Consider the following 18,531-nt stretch of genomic DNA (forward strand, 5'->3'; position numbering starts at 1 on the left):
GGGAGCAGGGCGGAACTCCACGAGCGGACAATCAATATGCTATTAGCTTAGCGGCTGACTTTGGGGGAGAAGGGGGGAAGGGGGTGGCGCAATGAACAACTTTGCGACGCGTTACAATTCTCCATGATCACGAGTATTCCTTTATGTGAGACTCTAATCACCAGAATAGTGCAGTTGACAAGATTGTCCTATTGAAGCCATTGCTAATCCTTTGAAAAAGTAAGGAAAGTTGGTATAGAGTTTCTTCCCCCGCATTCTAGGGCTGACAGTAGCTAGCATGGGGTCAGGATACCAGTAACAGCAAATGCAGTACTTGTCGGAATCCAGGTACTAGGGTCAGTATTGGTACTATGAAGGTGCGTGAGGGACCCATCCCAAGTTGGCCCCGAGGGGTCCCTAAATACTACAACACGTGCCTGTCTGCCTCGTACCCCTCTACACCTTAGGCCACAATTTCCCACAGTACCTACCTAACAAACTCGATTACTGCTGACACTTTATATGGAGTCGTGTGACTTGAGCGACTTACCACCAGCCCGCATCGAATCTAATTCATTTCCATATTTTTGCCTCGTCGCATGCGATTTAAATCGATGTGGAGGACTTGGTTGAAGAGTTCTTTGTGGAATTCTTGAGGGATATCACCCATTTCCCCCTTGCAAGGCGCCTCGAAGGGACGGTTTGGTAAACGAATTCCATGTCCGTGTGGAAACGTAAGATTTTTTCATGTTCTGTAACATATGTAAAATGGAGGTCGAATATACCTTCGTAGCAGTGGGAAGGTGAAGTATCGCAGTCTTGGTGCCAGAGCTTCGGCTGCGCCAAAGGCCTTTCTCATCATCCTCAGGTTGATCTCAGTTTCGTCGGGAAATATGGATCAAACGCATACGCTAGATTGAAAGTTGATTGCCAGCAAAGTTGGAACCTGAAATTTTAGATGAATATGTGTAAACCGAAATACTGAATGTGTGTTACAGTATCGATGTCCGGCATACACTTCAGGAAGGTTCAGGAAGGTCTCTTTCAAGTCTTCAACCGTCCCTATGGTGAGGTCGACACCATCTACGATAGCCAATATCACATTTCAGGACTGAGGACTGGCCATACTACGTTCTTCTTGCTCAGGGGTCTGTTGGAAAGTGCCGTCGCCTTGCTGAATATGCCCTTTTTGAAGTGATTATTCAATATCTGGTCGAAGACCGCCCACCCAAGGATGCCTGAGGCACCGAATACGAGAGCATGATGGCCCATTTCGCGCTGCAATTCCAATCAGAATATCTGGGAGCCGAATTGCTGAGTCTAAGTCTGAGGTAACAAAATAGTCTTAGAGCTCTGAAATGTGCATTGTAAATCTGAAGCTCTCGAGAATCACTAATAATGCAATTAGCGTGAGGTATACAAGACGGCGGCTTGATCAGGCAAATTCCCAGCGAAATGCCACCGAGCGACTGTATCAATGACGAGAACGTTGCAGGGTCATCGCAAGGGCCGTGACTCGCAGCTACTTAGTCGCGAGGGACGGAGGGTATGGTGCTCGTAACACGCTGCAAGATAACCCATTCCAGCCCCAACGGACCGAACTTTGGTTCACGACAAAGCGGATCACATCACCATATTTTCAGAATGTAGAATATATTCTGCCAATAGTAACGTCTGACCAACGTGTGCTGAGCCAGCAGTAGCAAAGAGTATGCAGCTAGAACTTTGCGCGTGCTACTTAGCCCCGACAGGCTTTGGGCACTATCACATCGCATACATGTAGTAACATGCTGCATAACTTGCTCGAACGTATCAAGGTGCATCATGCGAAATTGATTATGATCTGGAGGACATTCGCTGATCACTATCCCTTTGCAACGGTAATGTCGTTTAGTCGGTATAGTCGTCATGGGTGACCACGCCAGACGGATTGCGGCTCTGCGGGCGAGTTGAAACATCTGACATCTAATCATGCTTCAAGAAAAGTTGTGATGATTCATTGGGTCGCTTCGTGTATTGCTACCTCTCATCTGTTCCGATATCTCGTCACCATTCAACGACTAGAAAGTCCTTGGTCGCAACATGAGTCTACGGCTTGTGCATCCGAACGTGAATTGTCCCAGAATTGTACCCGAACACCCTGATTGACCCAGCCGCGAAGCAAACCGTCATGAAAGTCGTTAACACGAGTAAACGGCGTATTTCCAGAAATCCGGTACATGCCATGCCTTCCTCGAGCGCCAGGTATGTCATCAACGAACGATGACAGTCGAATACCTACCTCACAACAGCACTGATACCGACCATGAAATGCTTTTCGACAGAGTCCAGGTTGACAACATGACGCCGCAACTCCCAGTAGTCATAAATCGTGAGCCCAACACCTAGAGACTTCCGTAATATGGATAGATGAACAGATAAGATATCGCACAGGCCATGATCCAACAGCTCCCATGAAGAAAAAGGGAAACAACGATCAAGAGAAGGGCGGCTCTACAGAGAAGAGCCTGCCATATCATAGAGACCCAATACATCATTAGGGAAGTACTCCCCAAACCAGCCCATCATATCAGTGGGCTCAAAACTGGCCAAATGCTGCCCAATGTCGCCCTCACTTTCAATCACTTGGAACGAGATCCCTTGGCCCGAAGGCCCTAGGTACGAGTAGCCGCTTGAGGCTATCCCGCTTTGCGCGAAATTGGACGGCCCTCCGTCCGAGTATGTTCCGCCGTTGGGGGTGGTACTGGAATGATCAATGCTGCCACTATGAGAGTGCTGGTGGCTGTGTGTAGACGGCGGATGGGCATCCGTCACCGCACTGGCGGGGGACGCCCCGGTCGGGTAGGTAGATGGTTCATACCCGGAGGAATGCTGGGATGATGGAGTGTACGATGTTGGGATGGCTACAGAGCCGGCCTGTGAGGCGAAGGCCATCTGCAGCTTGGGGTCTGGCGTCGACGGAGTCTTCCTTGCATTCTCTGGAGGTAGGCCATCGTACCGCAAAAGAGACCTGCTATGGTTGGACACACTCGAAACCCGGCGCGTTCGCTGGGGCGGATTGACAGAGTGGCGCAACGCTGATGTATTAGGCTGAGGGTAAGCTGGAGGAAACATCTGCGTTGTTTCCGGCAAGCTTTGCCGGATGGGATCATAGATCATGTTACCCGGAGGCGTTGGAGCCGATGCGGGCGGCGGTGGGGGCTGAGTTGGGGGCTTAGGGATGATGCAAGTGGTTCCATTGCCAGCCGGAGCCTGATATAACAATGTCAAGCTCGAGTTGGGCGAATTAGTCGTGCCAGTCAATGACCAAGCCAATGGCGGAACTGTTGGCGACGCAGGATATGTTTCAGGCATAGTAAATCTGCTCACTGAGCCATGACGCCGAGGCTGCCTGATGCTTTCATATTCCTCGCGGGTATATGTCTCACAATCCCATATTCCTTCCGACTTCTGATCAAGGGCGGTTAGAATGTATCGGACCCCGCCCCAGTGAGTATGCATCTGCTGCAGCGCCTTGTAACACGACTGGTAGTTTTGGGTTGCAGCAGACGCGAGGAGAAAGTGTCTTGACGCCGACTTTGAGTCACCCCGCGCTCCATAGGGCTTTTCCATGCCGGCGGGTTTCGTTTCTGGTGGAGGGGTCGAGTCGCGAGAGACTGGCTGTGAAGAGTTCGCAACAGACTGTGCGAGAAACGCGCATGCCGCTATGTATATCGGCTGAGATGTAAACGGATTGCCAATGAAACTCTTCGGGTCGAGCAGCCGCGCAAAGGCCAATATGTCTACAATGGTCTTCGCACTGGACATGGACAACTCCCGACTGTGAGGTACCAACTCATGCATGCGGTTAATCTTTTCGAGAGGTGCAAGGAGGGTCGGCTGATGGAGAACCGTAATCAAAGCGTGAAACCAGAAATGGAGTAAGATAAAGGTCGTGCCTTGGCCACGACGAACGTATTCCTGGAAGTTGTTGGCATCGAATCGTAATCGTGGATGGAGCTTTTGATGTAATTTTGTGAGTTCCTGCTCCATCTGTACCAGCCGGTTGATCCTATCCTGCGTCAGATCCTTGGCACTCCTGATATTGTTCAGGACATCCGACACGCGACCGTACACGTGAATAATTTGGATCAAGTTGGGAAACGGATCAGGCCACTTGGGAGAATCATCTGAAGCCTTGGGAAAGGGCAGTTCAAAGTCGTCGTCGCGCATAGTCACCGACCGACCAGTCCCGGAGGAGATGACTCGATCCAGGATGAAGACGGACCAGAGAGTGTCGATTCGTTCCTGTTCCAATTCCGTCTGTTCCTGCGGACTCGGTGCGTCCTCGTCCTCGTCGGGTTTAACCTCATTCGGATTGGAGTCACTTGGTTTCCGGTGGTATTGCCGGGTGAACCAGGGGTCTTTGTCTCCTTGGTATTTGACCCCGTCCTTCTTGTGCAGACCTAGGTCAATGGCCATGCGGATCGCCAGGCCCAGGTACATCCACAAAGCGCTGTCTTGATCTGCACCAAAGCCCTCATAGGCCATCAGCAAGCATGCTTGCACAGCGGCGACTGATGGGCAGGGAAAAGTATCCACAGTGGCGGCCTTTGCTCGTTGGGCAAATACATGACCAAAGTCTGCCGAGGATAGCTTACCATCTTGTCTGGTAAATATCGGATGGTCTGAAAATCTGGCTGCGAGAGCGCAAACAGCATCGACGAGTATCGGCTCGACTCGTTTTTCCCTTACGAGCATTGGAAACTTGTTGGGGCGTAAGAAGGGGTAGTTGCACCCTAGGTGGACGAAGAACGTGTCGACCAGGTGCATAATCAAGTCAGGCACGGGACTCGAGTCGTTGGGGTCATATACTGGCATATCCTCAAGTGGGACTAGATCGTGGTCCGAGGCGACCGAGCTCATGAGGCCAACGTAAGGAGGTCCGCCCGAGCCCGGCGACGTCGCCGACATGGAGCTTCTCCGCCTATCGTGTACCTTGACCACCATCTGCTTGAAGCCTGGCACGATGGCCGTGGGCCCAAAGTAGCGGAAGAAGGGAACACGATGACTTTCGGTATGGTGCTGCACCGGCGATCGAGTGCTAGGGCTCCTGCCATCGTCGGTTGATATCGACGCGTTTCGCGGATTGGTTGGGCGCCTGACTACTTTGAGTTTCCCATGATCGTCCCACTCGACATTATCCGTCTTTGGTCGCGCAGCGCTCAGAACATTCGCACGCTGGTGGCCCGATTCAGATATGCGCCGCGAGGAAGCAGCCGTGCTTGCCACCATTCCACACGGTCTACTCCCATTCCTATTCGCCTTGCCGTGTGTCCGGTCGTCCTCTGGCTCCTCTTCGAGGAAGTCCTCGTCATCGAGGTCGATTGCGACACCACCATGTCCCGCACCGCTGATGGAGTCTCGCTTCTTCTCTGCCGCATCCGAGTATCCCAGGCAATCATGTCCGTTCTTGGCGCATGTCGAGCAGGTAGGATGTTCGCCTGCGCAGCGCGTTTTCCTCTTGCGACATGTCAAGCACCTTTTTGGGCGACATGGTTAGCAGGCGCATTTGTCTCGATTGGGAGCTTCAGAGCTGCCCCTCCAACAGTGGGTCTCTTCCTCCTCCATCCAGGTGTCAAAGCTCTGGGAGCTTGGAAGGGGAACCGGATGGATTGTACAGAACCCGAGGCCCAATCGTCGTAATGAAAAAGCACTGAAACCTGCACGAGGATTGAGAGTAAGCTTACGCTGCATTGATCCTCCGTCGCTTTTGCGGAGGTTGGCCCTGATTATTGACGAAACGTATCGTTTTGAGCGGGGGAGCCCCAGCGCCACCACTGACGATTGCTGCCATCATGCGCAAGAGAATGCTGAGCGTGGTCTGTCAATGAATGGTGGGCTGAAGTCTAAGAATACACCATGATGCTTGACTTGGCGCGGCGAAATGGGGCGAAAATGATGGAGGGGATGGTCGCTTCTTCGACAGGTTTCGTCTCCTCCCGGCAAAAGTGCACACTGCACGACTTGGGATTATGGAGTAACTCGTCGCGTCAATGCTTGCTCGCTGGCTGTGTTCAACGAGAATGTTGCGTCGTTGGTGCTATGCGAAAAAGAAAGCCGTGTGTGGTGGCCGTGCCTTTACAGTTATCCTCCTTTCCAACAATGGGAGGCTCCGGTCTGGCTAGAGGATGCGGCGCGTCGACGCCAGAGGTCTTCTCCGGGTGGTCATGAATGAAGTCATTTCTGATCGGAGAAGAAATTCGGGTTGGTTGCGGAGAGTCGGGCACGGCAGAAATGGTTGGTGTAAGCAAGCAAGTAGTACTGCCAGGTGGATTGAGCTGTGCCAGTTTAGAGACTACGGGTATCGCTTTGCCGATGTAGATAAGCTGGAGGTGCTGACGAGGAAAACACGGGTTCGTAGAAATAAGGATTTGGGATCGTCGTTGAACTGCAGGGCCAGTCAACGGGGTGAATATTAATCATGGGAAGGGTTAAGACTCGACTCGACAAGACGACTGGAAACGGGACAGTGCCCACTGAAGATGTGGGAGCAGCGGGAGCAAAGTCTCGGGCTTCAGGGGGCTGGGGTCGGGGTTCAATTGGAATTTGTTTATTATGCCACTGAAGCTGCTGCAGCAATTTGCTGACAATATGCCGTATGCAAAGTAGAGAATTCGCTTAATCACCCAGTTCCAGTTTAAATAAAATACGACTACAGTCCCGTTCCAAGTCAGCATGCATCAGGCAGGTAGATACATTGCTGAACAGCAGTTGTCACTTATCAGACAGGGTGGAAGTTTGGCTTGTTGCCGGGAATTTGGGACGAGATGAGGGAGGACAGACACCGGTTGAACTAGCGCCATTCGCCTTATCAAATGCGGATGGCGGTCGGCGACGTCAATATTGTGCTCTATCTCTTGGTTCTCCCACCACCATTATCGTGACACTTATCTGCGTATTCTCGATTAGTAACTGGGCATGAAGCTTAGCTGGCTGCAATTCCCCTCTCCCTTGCCATGCAGCCTGAAGAGATGTGCTGCTACCTGACCGGCATGGGATTGCGCGATGACTTCTGGCGAGGCTGCGGCACTTGTGCAATACCCCACAACTAGGTTCTGATGCCATCCGTGATCGACCAACCGAGCATGGGCCTCTGGCCCGTCGTTTTGGTTGCACAGCAAAGAAAACAAAAGGTGCCACGACATTGCACCGCGCATCTGAAGCTTGGTCAAGAGGGTGACCTGCACCCCAACGTCATGTCGGGTATCGTCGATTCTGAGCTTGGAGACTGCGTACTCCGTGATCTAGGTAATAATGGCCAATTATGTGGAGAACTGTTCCATAGTTACACTGTACGGCAGCTCTGCTGAACTGATGTCGCAGGCACGTCGGATACTCACATCCCTCGAGTGCTACTATCCAATAGGATGCCGCCACCGACAATAGCCTAAAGGCACCACAGTGAAACGCTCTTATTAGCTGCCGGCTGCGTGAAGCCTTAAATCCCGATGCTGATTCTGGAATTGTATCTTTTTGTGGTCACAGCCTTTGAGTGTCATGTGGTTTGCTCTCTTACATCGGGCCGCACTTTGTCATAACGGCCGCTGATAGATGATTAATCATATCAAGTATCGCATGCTGCCAGTTTCCTAGCCGCATTTTGCACATGCTTTCGTATCCGAGCCGCTGCCACATCGCCTTCGAGCACACATTGTAAGACTGCCCTTGCAGCTCAGTAATCCATCATGCGCTTATTGGACGTCAATTGCCGATACTCTTTGTTCTGGTACGCCATCCCACCCTCCCCGACAGAAAATTTACTTTTTAAGACGTCACCCAAATACAATACTGACGCCCATCTCCTTGCTCACTCTCCGCCAAAGATCAGCATCCCTCGCTCCGTACGGTGTGACGCTCAAGATATCAAGCTGTTTCCAAACCTCGCGCACAACACCCCAGGCGTTGTCGATATTGATCATTCCTTGGTGCATGTCGATTTCGACGAAGGCCTGCTCTGCCAGTTTCCGATCTTCCGGGCTGATTGCTTCACAGGCAGCCACAAATAGGGGCCATAGCAAGGCGCCCATTGGCCCTCTAAAGGCAACTGCCTGGACGCAATGAACAAGTGCCTCGTGACCATGTTTCTGAACCACTTCATGTCCAGGAAGGTAACCGTAGATAGTGCGATATAGGTACACGAACGCACTGTGCCGGTATGCTAGTGCGTTGTGAAGGATTGACGAAAGGGGGTGATTCTGCAATTCTTCACCATCCGTGTTCTTCAAAGTGCCGTCTTCGAGGAGTATTTGAGGGGGTAGAGAGGGTTGCCACCGCTTCAGGGCAACCTCGATAGCTTGTGATGTTGCTTCGAATTCTGTACGCAAGACGGCAACTTTAGACGATTGGTGCCTCTTCAATGCATTCTCAAGCTCGGCTTTAAGCGAAAGGAGGTTCGAAAGCCTGTGCATGATGGGCCACAGTGTCGTCGCCATTCCGAGGAGATTATCGACGTTGGTTGTGGACGAGGCGGGAGCGATGTCTACGAGAGGGCACGGGGTCAAACGGCCAGCAGCTGGGGCGGATGAGAGCGGGGCGGTACCCAGAGACAACGCCGTAATCACATCATAAAAGCGGAAAGCCTGATTCAGGTACAGTCAGTTTGACAGGACTAAAATTAGGGTACGCAATTTCCGAACATACGCGTTCGAGGAACGTCCCTGCGGGGCTTGAGTTTTGCTGAGATGAGCTCATGATGGTCAACGCACCCTTAAGATGCCCATCGACGATGTTTGAACGCCCCTTTTGGACCAACTTGGAGAATGATTAACATACAGATACTGTCGCGGAATAGAGATACTTACCACTTCGTAATACACAAGAAGCATGATTGCTGCCAGAAGCTCGTCCTTGCGATTGACTTTGCCACCCTTCTCGATCAGGTGCGCTAGACCTTGTATAGCCTCGTTGTGAAAGTAAAACGACTTCTCACCACCGGTCTCAACGCCACGGTACTCGAGGTGTGCACTGGCCAAAGCGTAAATAGCGTTCATCACCGGGGGGCTACCGTAGGCGAGTGGTAACACCAACTGGTTGAAAGGGTTTCCAGACTCCTCCCATAGTACTATGAGGTGAGAAAGCACATTGCAGAAATGATTGACCAAGCCTCGACGATTGGATCGATCCGAGAACTCTGTAAATACTGGCATGCAGAATTCGAATATCGGAGACGGGACAGGACAAGGCGCAATCATGGCCAAGTCAGGCGGCAAAGAGAGTTGGTGTGAAGTAGAAGCTGACGAAAGGCTGGACCTCACTCGGACTAAATCTTGGGTCGGGCCCTCAACATCTTCGGCGGCTGGGGTCATGACAAGTTCGTCAGCGAACAGCGGGGTGCTGTCTACGCTGATATCGACTGGGCCGATGTAGGTGACATCGCTTGAGTCGTCGGTTGTGTCGTGCAGGTGCCATTCCTCATCGCCCGATGGATCCGATGTTGAAGCCCTCTTCATCAAGGAGGATTGTGAGTCTGGCTTCTTTCGCTGACGAGGCTTAACCGCTTCGTATGTGCACTCGAGATTTCTCTCAGAGCATCGCGAACACGGTCGATGTTCGTCACATTTCTTCTTCTATATGCCAGACACAGGGTTAGGAATGTGACCAATGGCGAGGGCTCTGGCTTGGCTTACTTTTTCCTTACTGAGTGGCGCGTTAGAACTTTGCCCTTACTATCAACAGGTTCAGGGTAACGGGGGGAAACATACCAGAATGTGCACCCTGTGTGCAGGAGAACTATGGATTAGCGTATGCTCCAGATGAGGCGAAACGTGGGAGCCCTAAGAACGTGACTACCAACCAGCACGGGACCGCTTCTTTGGAACCTTTGGTGGCGCTACTCTAGTGTATAGCAACATTTTGCCAGCAGGAGTCGAGCAGGACGGGCATGATATATCGGAAGGACCATTAACGCGTGGGGGTCCTCCTTAACAAGTCCGGTGAAGACGGCTTTGACGTGAACGGGGAACACGAGAAGGGAAATGAAGCGGTTTGGAGCCGCTACTGTGACCCCGCAGCTAGCTACTTGATGCTTGATCTGAATGGAGGCTGGACACAACGTGGAGTGGATAACCCAAGGCCTTTAAGGTTGTTTGGAATGAGGAGAGATTGATTCGGCTAGCAACACCCAGATCGAGCGGTTCGCAGGAGCGATTCATTTAGTAGCTCGCTGGCAAAGACTCTCGGCTTGATCATCGTGACCAGTTGACGAGATGAACGGCAGATCACCATGCCCTTCTGGGCCAAGGCTGTGTGGCTTGGGGAAAAATGGCTTTGAAAACATATGGAGTGAGGGGCTCCGATGGGACGCCAGGCGCCCCTCGACGTGCCTTGTCCCTGACATCAGAACTTGCCAGGGCACCTGATGTTGACACAGGTCGAAATGAGGGGAGGTGGAGAAAGACAGTCCCAGACAGTCCCCGACTTGTGGGGTTGAAGATGCAACCCGTGCCAGCTTGAGCTTGGCAAGCATCCTGAAGTTATTGACGGGGTACTCGGTACTCGGCTCAGAGCCGGGGCCGACCACTTAGAGCGTCCTAAAGAGGCTTAGCGTAATATGGTGCTCCTTGCTGACTTGAATCACAAAATATCTTTGTCAACTTCCTGATTGACTATGATACTTCGACAACCCGCAATTGATTACCATTTCTCCCAAGGTCCTTATTAAGGAAGTTACAATAGAGGGTAGTAGACCTGCCTGAATTGAGGAGAGTTTGTACGACACCCTAATTCACTAACTCCGTCCTTTCCTGTCAAACAGCCGCTGCCCGCGGAATGTGCCTGCAAGCACTGCGCCTGAATCTTCACAGGCCTGATACACCCTAGACTGGTCATCAGCGATGCTTGGGGTGAGGCTCAGATTTTCTGGCGGCTTATAGGAGTCGGGACGAGGCAAATATACTTGTTTGTCTAATGACACATCGTCGTCCACGCCATGCAGATTCAGCAACCATTTGAGACAGAACGAGCTACTGGCAAAGATGCAGCATCTAGAAACGATTCTCCAGCATACGATCTACACCAGTCTTCACCTATACGGTCTCAATTTCTCAACCAGTTGGCGCTTTCCTTAGCTATACATCTCCGTGAAGCTTCTTCATGCATCAATGGCCATACAACGTGGTGCTTGCATATCTACCCTGGACACATGCATTATGCGGAGTACGTTCATGCTCAAACTTAACCCGCATATGGACGACCCAATCTATGGCCCAACCGGGCAGCTGCATCATCGATACAAATTCATCTAGGGGTATAACCTCTGTGGACGGCATATACCGCATTGGGCTTGAATCTGTCCTTCTCTGGACATCACTGCACAAGCTGTGGATATCATTAACTGTCCTCCTTCGCCCCTTCCTTGTGGCGCCCTGGCTTGACCCTGGCTCGGCCGGCAACCCCCATGATCTGCCAACCTGTAAGCGGAGAGCTATCACGGCCCGCATGCACTTCGGAAATTCCACGAAACTCGAACTCCGGGATACCATTCATACGAAGAAGCTTCATCAAACGACCTGACGTTATCAAGAAGATTACTGTTAGCGAAAACGTGGCTAATGCGGCCATAAAATCACAGTCTTGATCCGCACATAATTGAGGCACAACCGCTTCGGTCTGAAGGGAGACTGCTAATCTCCGCTGCAACTAACCCAAAGCAAATATGTTGCGGTAAGCTTGCTACTAATACTCCTTTATAGTAACGTTATCAACGCCAGGTCTATATCCTCCACATATTCTGTCCCTTGTGCCATCGAAAGCGTCCAGCGCTCTTCTACAAGGTTGTGGCCATCCAACCCTCGGCTGGCAGGCATCCCGCACCGCATGACAGCGAGACCTGACAGACAATGATATGAGGAGAATCAACCACCAGAATGGCTTCCAGTACTCGACAGGCTATGTACGTCTACATCATACTCAAACCATAGCTCCTTCCGGAAGTTTGGGTGCCTTAGGGTGCACTTTCGAACGAGGGTCCACGCTTTCACTCGGCGGTGATCCGCCGATGAGCGACCAAGCTACGCCGCACTCCATACCAGGGGTCGTCCTGTTCCAGCCTCATGGCAGTTTAGCTGATAAGGTCCAAGATAATCCTCGGCCGAGCAGTACAACCTTCCTTCCTGCGTCCCCAATGTCTCGATTTCGATCAGTGATCTTGACCAACCATGGGATTCTGAAGTCGCACCTGTACTACATGCGATTTGCCCGGCTGTCACGTAGTACACCGATTATCGTAGAGTTGTGTTGGAAATTTGACCGCCGGCCGCGCTCACAACACTTTGAGCGGGATACCTTCCTTCTAGCGACTTTGCTTCCTCTTCATAACCGTCTTCGCCTTTTCTTCTTCTTTACATTGTCTGTACCTTCACACATTTGTCCAGTGCAGATTCCAGCCCTGCCAGTTTACATCCCAGTGTCGCAAAATCCTTGCGCAGAAAACTTCTTGTCGACACGGAAGGCAACCGTCGGCAGTCATCGCGACCGGCGCTTCGGATCGAAGTTCATTCTGAAATCTGCACAACAGCGGCGTGTCCGAGTGGTCGCATCCAATTCTCGTCGCAGTGCGACTGGACGGAGAAGTTGGCGATAATCCAACAAGTGTGGCACACAGTTATTACAGCGCACATAAGACGAGGTGAGGGGTGTCGCAAACACAATTACATGTCTTGCCCGGGGCTTCTATTCCTGGACATTGGACAAACTGGCAAACTGGCAGTAGTCGCAAGCCTACGGTCACTTTGGATCCAATCACCGTGATCCCGAGGCTCCAAGACACCATCTATGTAGAATGTGTCCCCATTGGACAATCATGGTGCGGCACGCAGCTGATGTTGTAGTCTCTCTCCTCGTTCAGGTTGCACAATTGGAGGTGTGGAACTGTGGATGCGGACATGGGGATTTGGCTGGCTAGGATTTTCTGCTGTTGGTCAGAATCCTTCATGCTCACCAGCCAAGTCAGCTTGCATGGCCGCCAGTTCTCGTTGCTTCCCTCTTCGCTCTGGAGTTGCTGATCTCGCTCTTCTCATCTAATTCTGAGATATCCATACCAACATACTGTTGCATTCTGGTCCTTTTGGGTTCCCTCGTCGTTGATCTGTTCATTTGGGGCTGTAAAGGTATCTGCCGGCAACCCGCGGTAACAAATCATTACGTCCCTTGATATTTTTGATCGTATTTCCACTCTATTGCTGTTGCCTCAGCCTCACCGGTGCAGAATACCTTGGTGCCAACGTGGCGCGGCTGCCCGTAAGCGCCCCGCCGCACCGCAGCGACCATCGTGAGTCTTGTTGCTCTCACCAATGTGTCTGATGATAGCTTTCTCCCCTTGGATTCCTAAATATGGTCGCTTGAGCTGGCCTATTTGCAATATTTTCATACGATAATAAACGGACGAGAAAGTCGATTTACCCGACTGCCTTCAAGGCGCAAAGCAAACTCACGTTAGACGGCGGGCGTCATCTACACATTCCAACGCCGTTCCAAACTCGGCTACCCCGCCGCCCAAGCGCCGAAATGCACCGGCTTTGGAGCTGTGCCGCCTGCCTCGGGTCTATGCTTGTCGCCGTATTGACACGAGGGACTGCCGCCGCGGCGCATCACGACAAATACCAAATACACCGGTTGGAAAAGGCGCACGACGCTCACCGGAGACGCGACGACGATACCTGTCAATCCGGCTATTCATTATGTCCCGCTTCTGTCAGCGGTGGCTGTTGCCCCAACAACTACGCCTGCGAGGCGACGTATTGCTATGCTACGACAGCTGGCCCAACAACAGCCTGTGGTAAGGCTGGATACTATAACTGTGGGCTGGAAGCACCAGGTGAATTGCCTCTGTTGACCTGCTTTGTACGAAATGCTGATAGATCTGTGTTAGGCGCTTGTTGTCCCACGAGTTATATCTGTGCCCCTGGAGGTTGCAACCCCCCAGTTGGATTAGCTTACACAGATTCATGCCCTACAAGCTACTACTTATGTCCATCCTCTCTTGGGTATGGTTGCTGCAAGAACGGGTTGGCTTGCGGCAGTAGCTCCTGTTACTCAACGGAACCGTCTACATATACCATCACTTCGCCAGTCACGACGACCAACTCGGCTGGGAGCACCTTTACCTCGGTGGCGACAATAACGGGTGTGACCACACCGGCTCCAGCCTCTGTCAGTACCGGCACCTCCAGCGCTTTACCGAAACTCATTCCGAGCACTATTTCCAAGGAGGCAGCGATTCCAACTTCGTCAGAGGGCGAAGACGGAGGCGGAGGCGGCGGCCTTACACAAGGCCAACTTGGTGGCATCGTCGGAGGTGTCGTCAGTCTCTTTATTGCTGTAGTTGCTGCAGCCTTCTTCATCATACGGCGTCTGAAGCAGACGGCTCGGATCGTAGAGGAATCCAGGCGTGAATCATCTGCGGGGAAGACGTCTCATAAGACTGGCTTTGGCGCTTCGACTGTGATGGAGGTTGATGAGGAAATCGATCCTCATATGCAGACACCCAGCATTAGGCCGTCCCACCTTCGAGCCCAATCCGATTCGAGTGTTGATTTACGACTCCATTCTCCAGCGCGAAGCCCACAGCTCTCCTCGGGCCACTCGACACCCCCTGCGTCAGTCTGGCCTGGCCAGTACAACCCACTCCCTAACATGGATGCCGACGGCATCCGCCATCCGAGCATCGAGTCGTCTACTGGGGGCTACTACGATCCTGCGCGGTATACGAATCAGTACGGCACGAACCGAGGAAGCTCCGATTCCCAAGCCACGTTTAGGGCTAGCAGACAGAGCAACGCCAGCGAAGTTATCGGAAGCGCTGATGGTGCACACGGAGTCTCGGAGCTGGATGCTTCTGAAGCGGCTGCCCGGAGGCGATCCAGCAGTGGTGCCACAAGACCGCCCGTCGCACACATACGGCGCAGCAGTGATGGTAGCCACCATAGGGGGAAGAGCGACAGCTCGGTGCAAGCGGCTCCTCTGGGGACAGTTAGCGAAGAGTTACATGGTTTCTATGGACCACAAGACCGGACAGTCGGCCAGACTGCTGCAAGGCTGCAGCCAAATCACTCGCAGAATGGCTCGATGGCGTAATGACCTTGCGTATGACCGATGACTGGTCAAAGAATTTCCACCCTCGATTTCAGACCGTTTCAAGGACATGTATGAATTATCACGTTGGGCTAGCATTTTTGGGTATACCCTTTTACAGGTTTCGTAAGACCGCAAGTGAGTTTTCTCTCATGTAGTTGAAATGGATTTCGGTACCAATTTTATGGCCAGGTTAATGGTTTGGAATGGCCATACTGACGTTGTTGGTGCAATGAGCGAACTACTCTTTTTCCCTCAGATAAAAAACGTTGGTAGTTTATCAATCATTCTGTTGATACTGATCAGCTAGTTACGTGGTCTCAACAAGATCCAGGAGGAGGTCCTTGAAGCTGATGAACCCTATCTTACCTTCTGACCTCAGGTTGCTGTTGCCTGATCTTGTTATCAATCCATGGAATCTTCCGAACGAGGCGTCTCGCTTAATCAATTAATATAAAATCTGACGGATCTTCTGGTTTGCGAACCACCATTTTTGCCTGTGTCGTCATATTTTCTCTTCTTCCCTTTCAACGCCGCAACCAACAACGTCCTAGCTCCAAGAGGACCTTTGCAGCTCGCTTAGAGATTCATGGTGTAATTGCAACCAGGTGCCAGCTCACATCCCACACAGCCATAGTCTACACTGATAAGCTCGCCACCACGCCTTTTCTGATGCCCTACGTGATCCAGTGTGGGAAATCCTCGCGTCTTTATTTCCAGACGCAGTCTAGCCTTTCAGCATCGTTGAGGTTTTTGCTTTTTCGCCTCACCGCGGACGGGGAATTTTGCATCCTGATCCAGCTGCTACCTAGAGGCGCATGTAAGATGAGAAATTGTGACATGGGGTTTTCTTTGGAAACAGCTGATGAAGAGAGAGGCCCACCAGATGGCCATAAGCTGGGGCATCAAGGCAGGCAAACATATTCGTGGATATTATTTAATCTTGTCAGTTCGCATAACCTCGTTCGTGCCTGCACCTTTGGTGAGTTGTCAATCGGCAGGCGTAGTCCAAGTATGTGACGATGCACACATCCACCATCATACCCGCTTGAATCGCAAAACAACCTTGATTCACTAGCCTCGAGTTGCTCCTACCTGTGTCAGAAGTGGATTTGAACCACTCAACCCATTGAATGTAATCTAAGCACAAATCAACAACCTCAACTGTGACAACAACCTGGACCCCCATAATATTAGCTTACCCCTTTACCAAAAGGCAAAACCACTACTCTCGTGCCGAAATCCAAATCAAAACCACCGCAATCGACCTCTCGAACACAACCAAAATGACCGATCTACCCAACCAAATCACGATTCCGGCCTCCCTCGCCACCTATCAAATCTCTCCCACCGCCTACATCACCCAGCACGAAGACAAAATCACCCACCTAGTCGCCGGCGCTATTGTATTCCACAACTCGCGCATCCTACTCATTCAGCGCAGCCGGCAGGAGATCTACGAGCCCCTCAAATGGGAAGTCCCCGGAGGCAGTTGCGAACCCACGGACGAGACCATCATCGCCAGCGCCGTGCGGGAGCTCTGGGAAGAAGCTGGACTTATCGCGACGGCCATGATAGACGTCGTAGAGGATGGGCACGATTGGGTTGATGAATGGGGCGGTTGGAGAAAGATTACCTTTGTGTTCGAGGTGGAGAAGACTAGGGGTGTTGCAAAGGGAGGATTGGAAGAGGTGGAGGAGGCGCCCGAGGTGAAACTTGACCCGACCGAGCATGGTGATTTTACTTGGGTCACAGAGGAGGAGGTGAAGGAGGGGAGGAAGGGGTGGAGGGTGTTTAGCTGGATTAGTGAGGAGCAGAAACAGACTATCTTGGATGCGTTCGAGTTGTTGAGGGAGGGCAGGAGGGTTATGAAGGCTTCTTGAGCGAGGGGTCTATAAGGGTATGGAGGAAAGGACAGGGAGGGATGAGCTTTGCTTCGCACACATGGTCATTGTGTGATGGACATCATGCATACATTGCATTTCGAATATCCTGCTACGACCCCAAGGTCATCATCGAGTGATATTCTCCTGCTCCACTTCCTCCGTTACACTCTCGACGCTTCCACTTTTTTCGCTCATTAGATCTAGCAGACGTAGAGTGGTCTGGGGAGTTCACTCTGCTTGTTATCACGATTCTATGCTGCAATGCTGGTCTGTTTCAAACAACACCATCCAGGATGTCACACAGATTCACGTAATTGGACTAAATAGTGCCCGCAGAGCTGAAACCCTCACCCAATGACCTTGCTTCGACCCCAGACTTCGACTCCAGAGTCCTTTCCAGGGGCCTTGAGACGTCCCGCACCGGCCTATCTTGGGAAGCAAGGGGCAAGCAAGGGAAGTCTCAATGGGAAGTCTCGATGGGAAATCTCCATAGAATCGCTGAGAAGCCTTTGGTCCATCAGACTCTGAAGTCATACCATGATCTGGCCATCCCGTGAAGCTTCGCTTCAAGGTGTGATTTGAAGCAGTTGTTCCGGGTTCACAAGATAGTGACGAAATTTGTGGCAGGTTGCTCGCCACGGGGCCCATGCATGCTTGAACCTGGTGTGACGTACCAGGATAGATTTGCGTGGTTGTTTTCCAAAAGCCCTAGTAGAGTATAGTATTACTCACGGAAACATGGACACTAGCAATCCTTGTGTATCGCTGAGCACACTTCAACGAATCAGAACGTGCTCCATCATTTTTCAGCTTCCAGGGGATTTATTTCTGGCTCATGTCGATCTCAAGGCTGCTATTCATGAGAATGTCGGGGCCAGGGTTCTTCGCCGATGTTATCAGATATCATATTTCTTTGCGTGCAAGCCACATACTGAGATGCATGCAATGGCCTTTTTGCTTATTATCCTTTGGTGTGAGCTTCTAGATAAATCAAACCAATCCAATGGTCCGGGTGCTCTCATGATGATTCGGTTGGCTTATTACTTCGAGCATTGACAGCCGCTGTTTTTTGGTGCTGGCATTATTCTATAAGGAATTTGGTTTACTTTGCCAGTTCCGAACCAACTCCACGAGCCCGTATGCTGTAATCAATGCTAGCTGCGAAGTCACTAAATACCCCCGCTTCGAGACGGCGGGTTCAGGTGTTGGCTAAGTCTAGAGATTCCTGGAGTCAATGCAGAAGCACTCCGCATTTACGCTGGCCCAAGATCATTGTCAGTGTCACTAAGCCCGGTAAGGATGTTTCTGCGGAAGTTTGTAATCCTTACATTTGTTCCAAGATGCCGAAAACAGTAGATCGAGGGCATGATAAATGTATCAGATTTACCGCAAGCTATGGCAATGCATATAATTGAATGTCCCTATCTCTTCACGTCAAAAGAAATTCAATTCGCCATAAGGACCTTGAGTACAGAAGCACGTGCCGCTTGGCTGCACATTTTGAGGCTGCTGATCACGTCTGAGCATAACAATGGCCAATTATCAGAGGATTCGT

At 51.5% G+C, this 18,531-nt stretch overlaps 6 protein-coding genes across 6 annotated transcripts; 2 read left to right on the forward strand and 4 right to left on the reverse strand.

Annotated features, from left to right (window-relative positions):
- Positions 1-667: 667 nt before the first annotated feature.
- Positions 668-1,334, reverse strand: BCR38DRAFT_398122 (uncharacterized protein). The gene has a single exon (XM_040857684.1). It carries the CDS (start codon positions 1,249-1,251, stop codon positions 1,078-1,080), a length of 174 nt encoding a protein of 57 aa, XP_040712482.1. The 5' UTR covers positions 1,252-1,334; the 3' UTR covers positions 668-1,077.
- A 1,138-nt stretch (positions 1,335-2,472) lies between these two features.
- BCR38DRAFT_350694 (fungal-specific transcription factor domain-containing protein) lies at positions 2,473-5,815 on the reverse strand (the record flags this gene model as incomplete). Its single annotated transcript, XM_040856590.1, has 3 exons — positions 2,473-2,657; positions 2,724-5,500; positions 5,709-5,815. The coding sequence occupies 3 exons, from the start codon at positions 5,813-5,815 to the stop codon at positions 2,473-2,475; spliced, it is 3,069 nt and encodes a 1,022-aa protein (XP_040712483.1).
- Positions 5,816-6,812: 997 nt separating this feature from the next.
- Positions 6,813-7,257, reverse strand: BCR38DRAFT_52943 (uncharacterized protein). The gene has a single exon (XM_040865444.1). It carries the CDS (start codon positions 7,176-7,178, stop codon positions 6,927-6,929), a length of 252 nt encoding a protein of 83 aa, XP_040712484.1. The 5' UTR covers positions 7,179-7,257; the 3' UTR covers positions 6,813-6,926.
- Positions 7,258-7,344: 87 nt separating this feature from the next.
- On the reverse strand, positions 7,345-10,055 carry BCR38DRAFT_52969 (fungal-specific transcription factor domain-containing protein). The gene is made up of 6 exons (XM_040865445.1): positions 9,815-10,055; positions 9,723-9,750; positions 9,648-9,657; positions 8,823-9,587; positions 8,662-8,772; positions 7,345-8,600 (listed from the first exon to the last, which is right to left on the reverse strand). The coding sequence occupies exons 1-6, from the start codon at positions 9,870-9,872 to the stop codon at positions 7,794-7,796; spliced, it is 1,779 nt and encodes a 592-aa protein (XP_040712485.1). The 5' UTR covers positions 9,873-10,055; the 3' UTR covers positions 7,345-7,793.
- Positions 10,056-13,524: 3,469 nt separating this feature from the next.
- BCR38DRAFT_412257 (uncharacterized protein) lies at positions 13,525-15,093 on the forward strand (the record flags this gene model as incomplete). The annotated part of the gene is made up of 1 exon (XM_040858666.1): positions 13,525-15,093. The coding sequence occupies one exon, from the start codon at positions 13,525-13,527 to the stop codon at positions 15,091-15,093; it is 1,569 nt and encodes a 522-aa protein (XP_040712486.1).
- A 900-nt stretch (positions 15,094-15,993) lies between these two features.
- On the forward strand, positions 15,994-17,233 carry BCR38DRAFT_443770 (NUDIX hydrolase domain-like protein). Its single transcript, XM_040860901.1, has one exon. It carries the CDS (start codon positions 16,377-16,379, stop codon positions 16,971-16,973), a length of 597 nt encoding a protein of 198 aa, XP_040712487.1. The 5' UTR covers positions 15,994-16,376; the 3' UTR covers positions 16,974-17,233.
- Positions 17,234-18,531: the final 1,298 nt, after the last annotated feature.

The sequence above is a fragment of the Pseudomassariella vexata genome (assembly GCF_002105095.1).
Source record: "Pseudomassariella vexata strain CBS 129021 chromosome Unknown BCR38scaffold_12, whole genome shotgun sequence".
Lineage (NCBI taxonomy): Eukaryota > Fungi > Ascomycota > Sordariomycetes > Amphisphaeriales > Pseudomassariaceae > Pseudomassariella > Pseudomassariella vexata.

Bases quoted from the DNA above. Each gene is read 5' to 3' on its own strand.
- BCR38DRAFT_398122 (XM_040857684.1), bottom strand. From the start codon at position 1,251: ATGGGCCATCATGCTCTCGTATTCGGTGCCTCAGGCATCCTTGGGTGG.
- BCR38DRAFT_52943 (XM_040865444.1), bottom strand. From the start codon at position 7,178: ATGCGCGGTGCAATGTCGTGGCACCTTTTGTTTTCTTTGCTGTGCAAC.
- BCR38DRAFT_52969 (XM_040865445.1), bottom strand. From the start codon at position 9,872: ATGTTGCTATACACTAGAGTAGCGCCACCAAAGGTTCCAAAGAAGCGG. The intron at 9,751-9,814 runs GTTGGTAGTCAC...GCTAATCCATAG, and splicing joins AAAGAAGCGGTCCCGTGCTG to TTCTCCTGCACACAGGGTGC. The intron at 8,601-8,661 runs GTATGTTCGGAA...TACCTGAATCAG, and splicing joins CAGGGACGTTCCTCGAACGC to GCTTTCCGCTTTTATGATGT.
- BCR38DRAFT_443770 (XM_040860901.1), top strand. From the start codon at position 16,377: ATGACCGATCTACCCAACCAAATCACGATTCCGGCCTCCCTCGCCACC.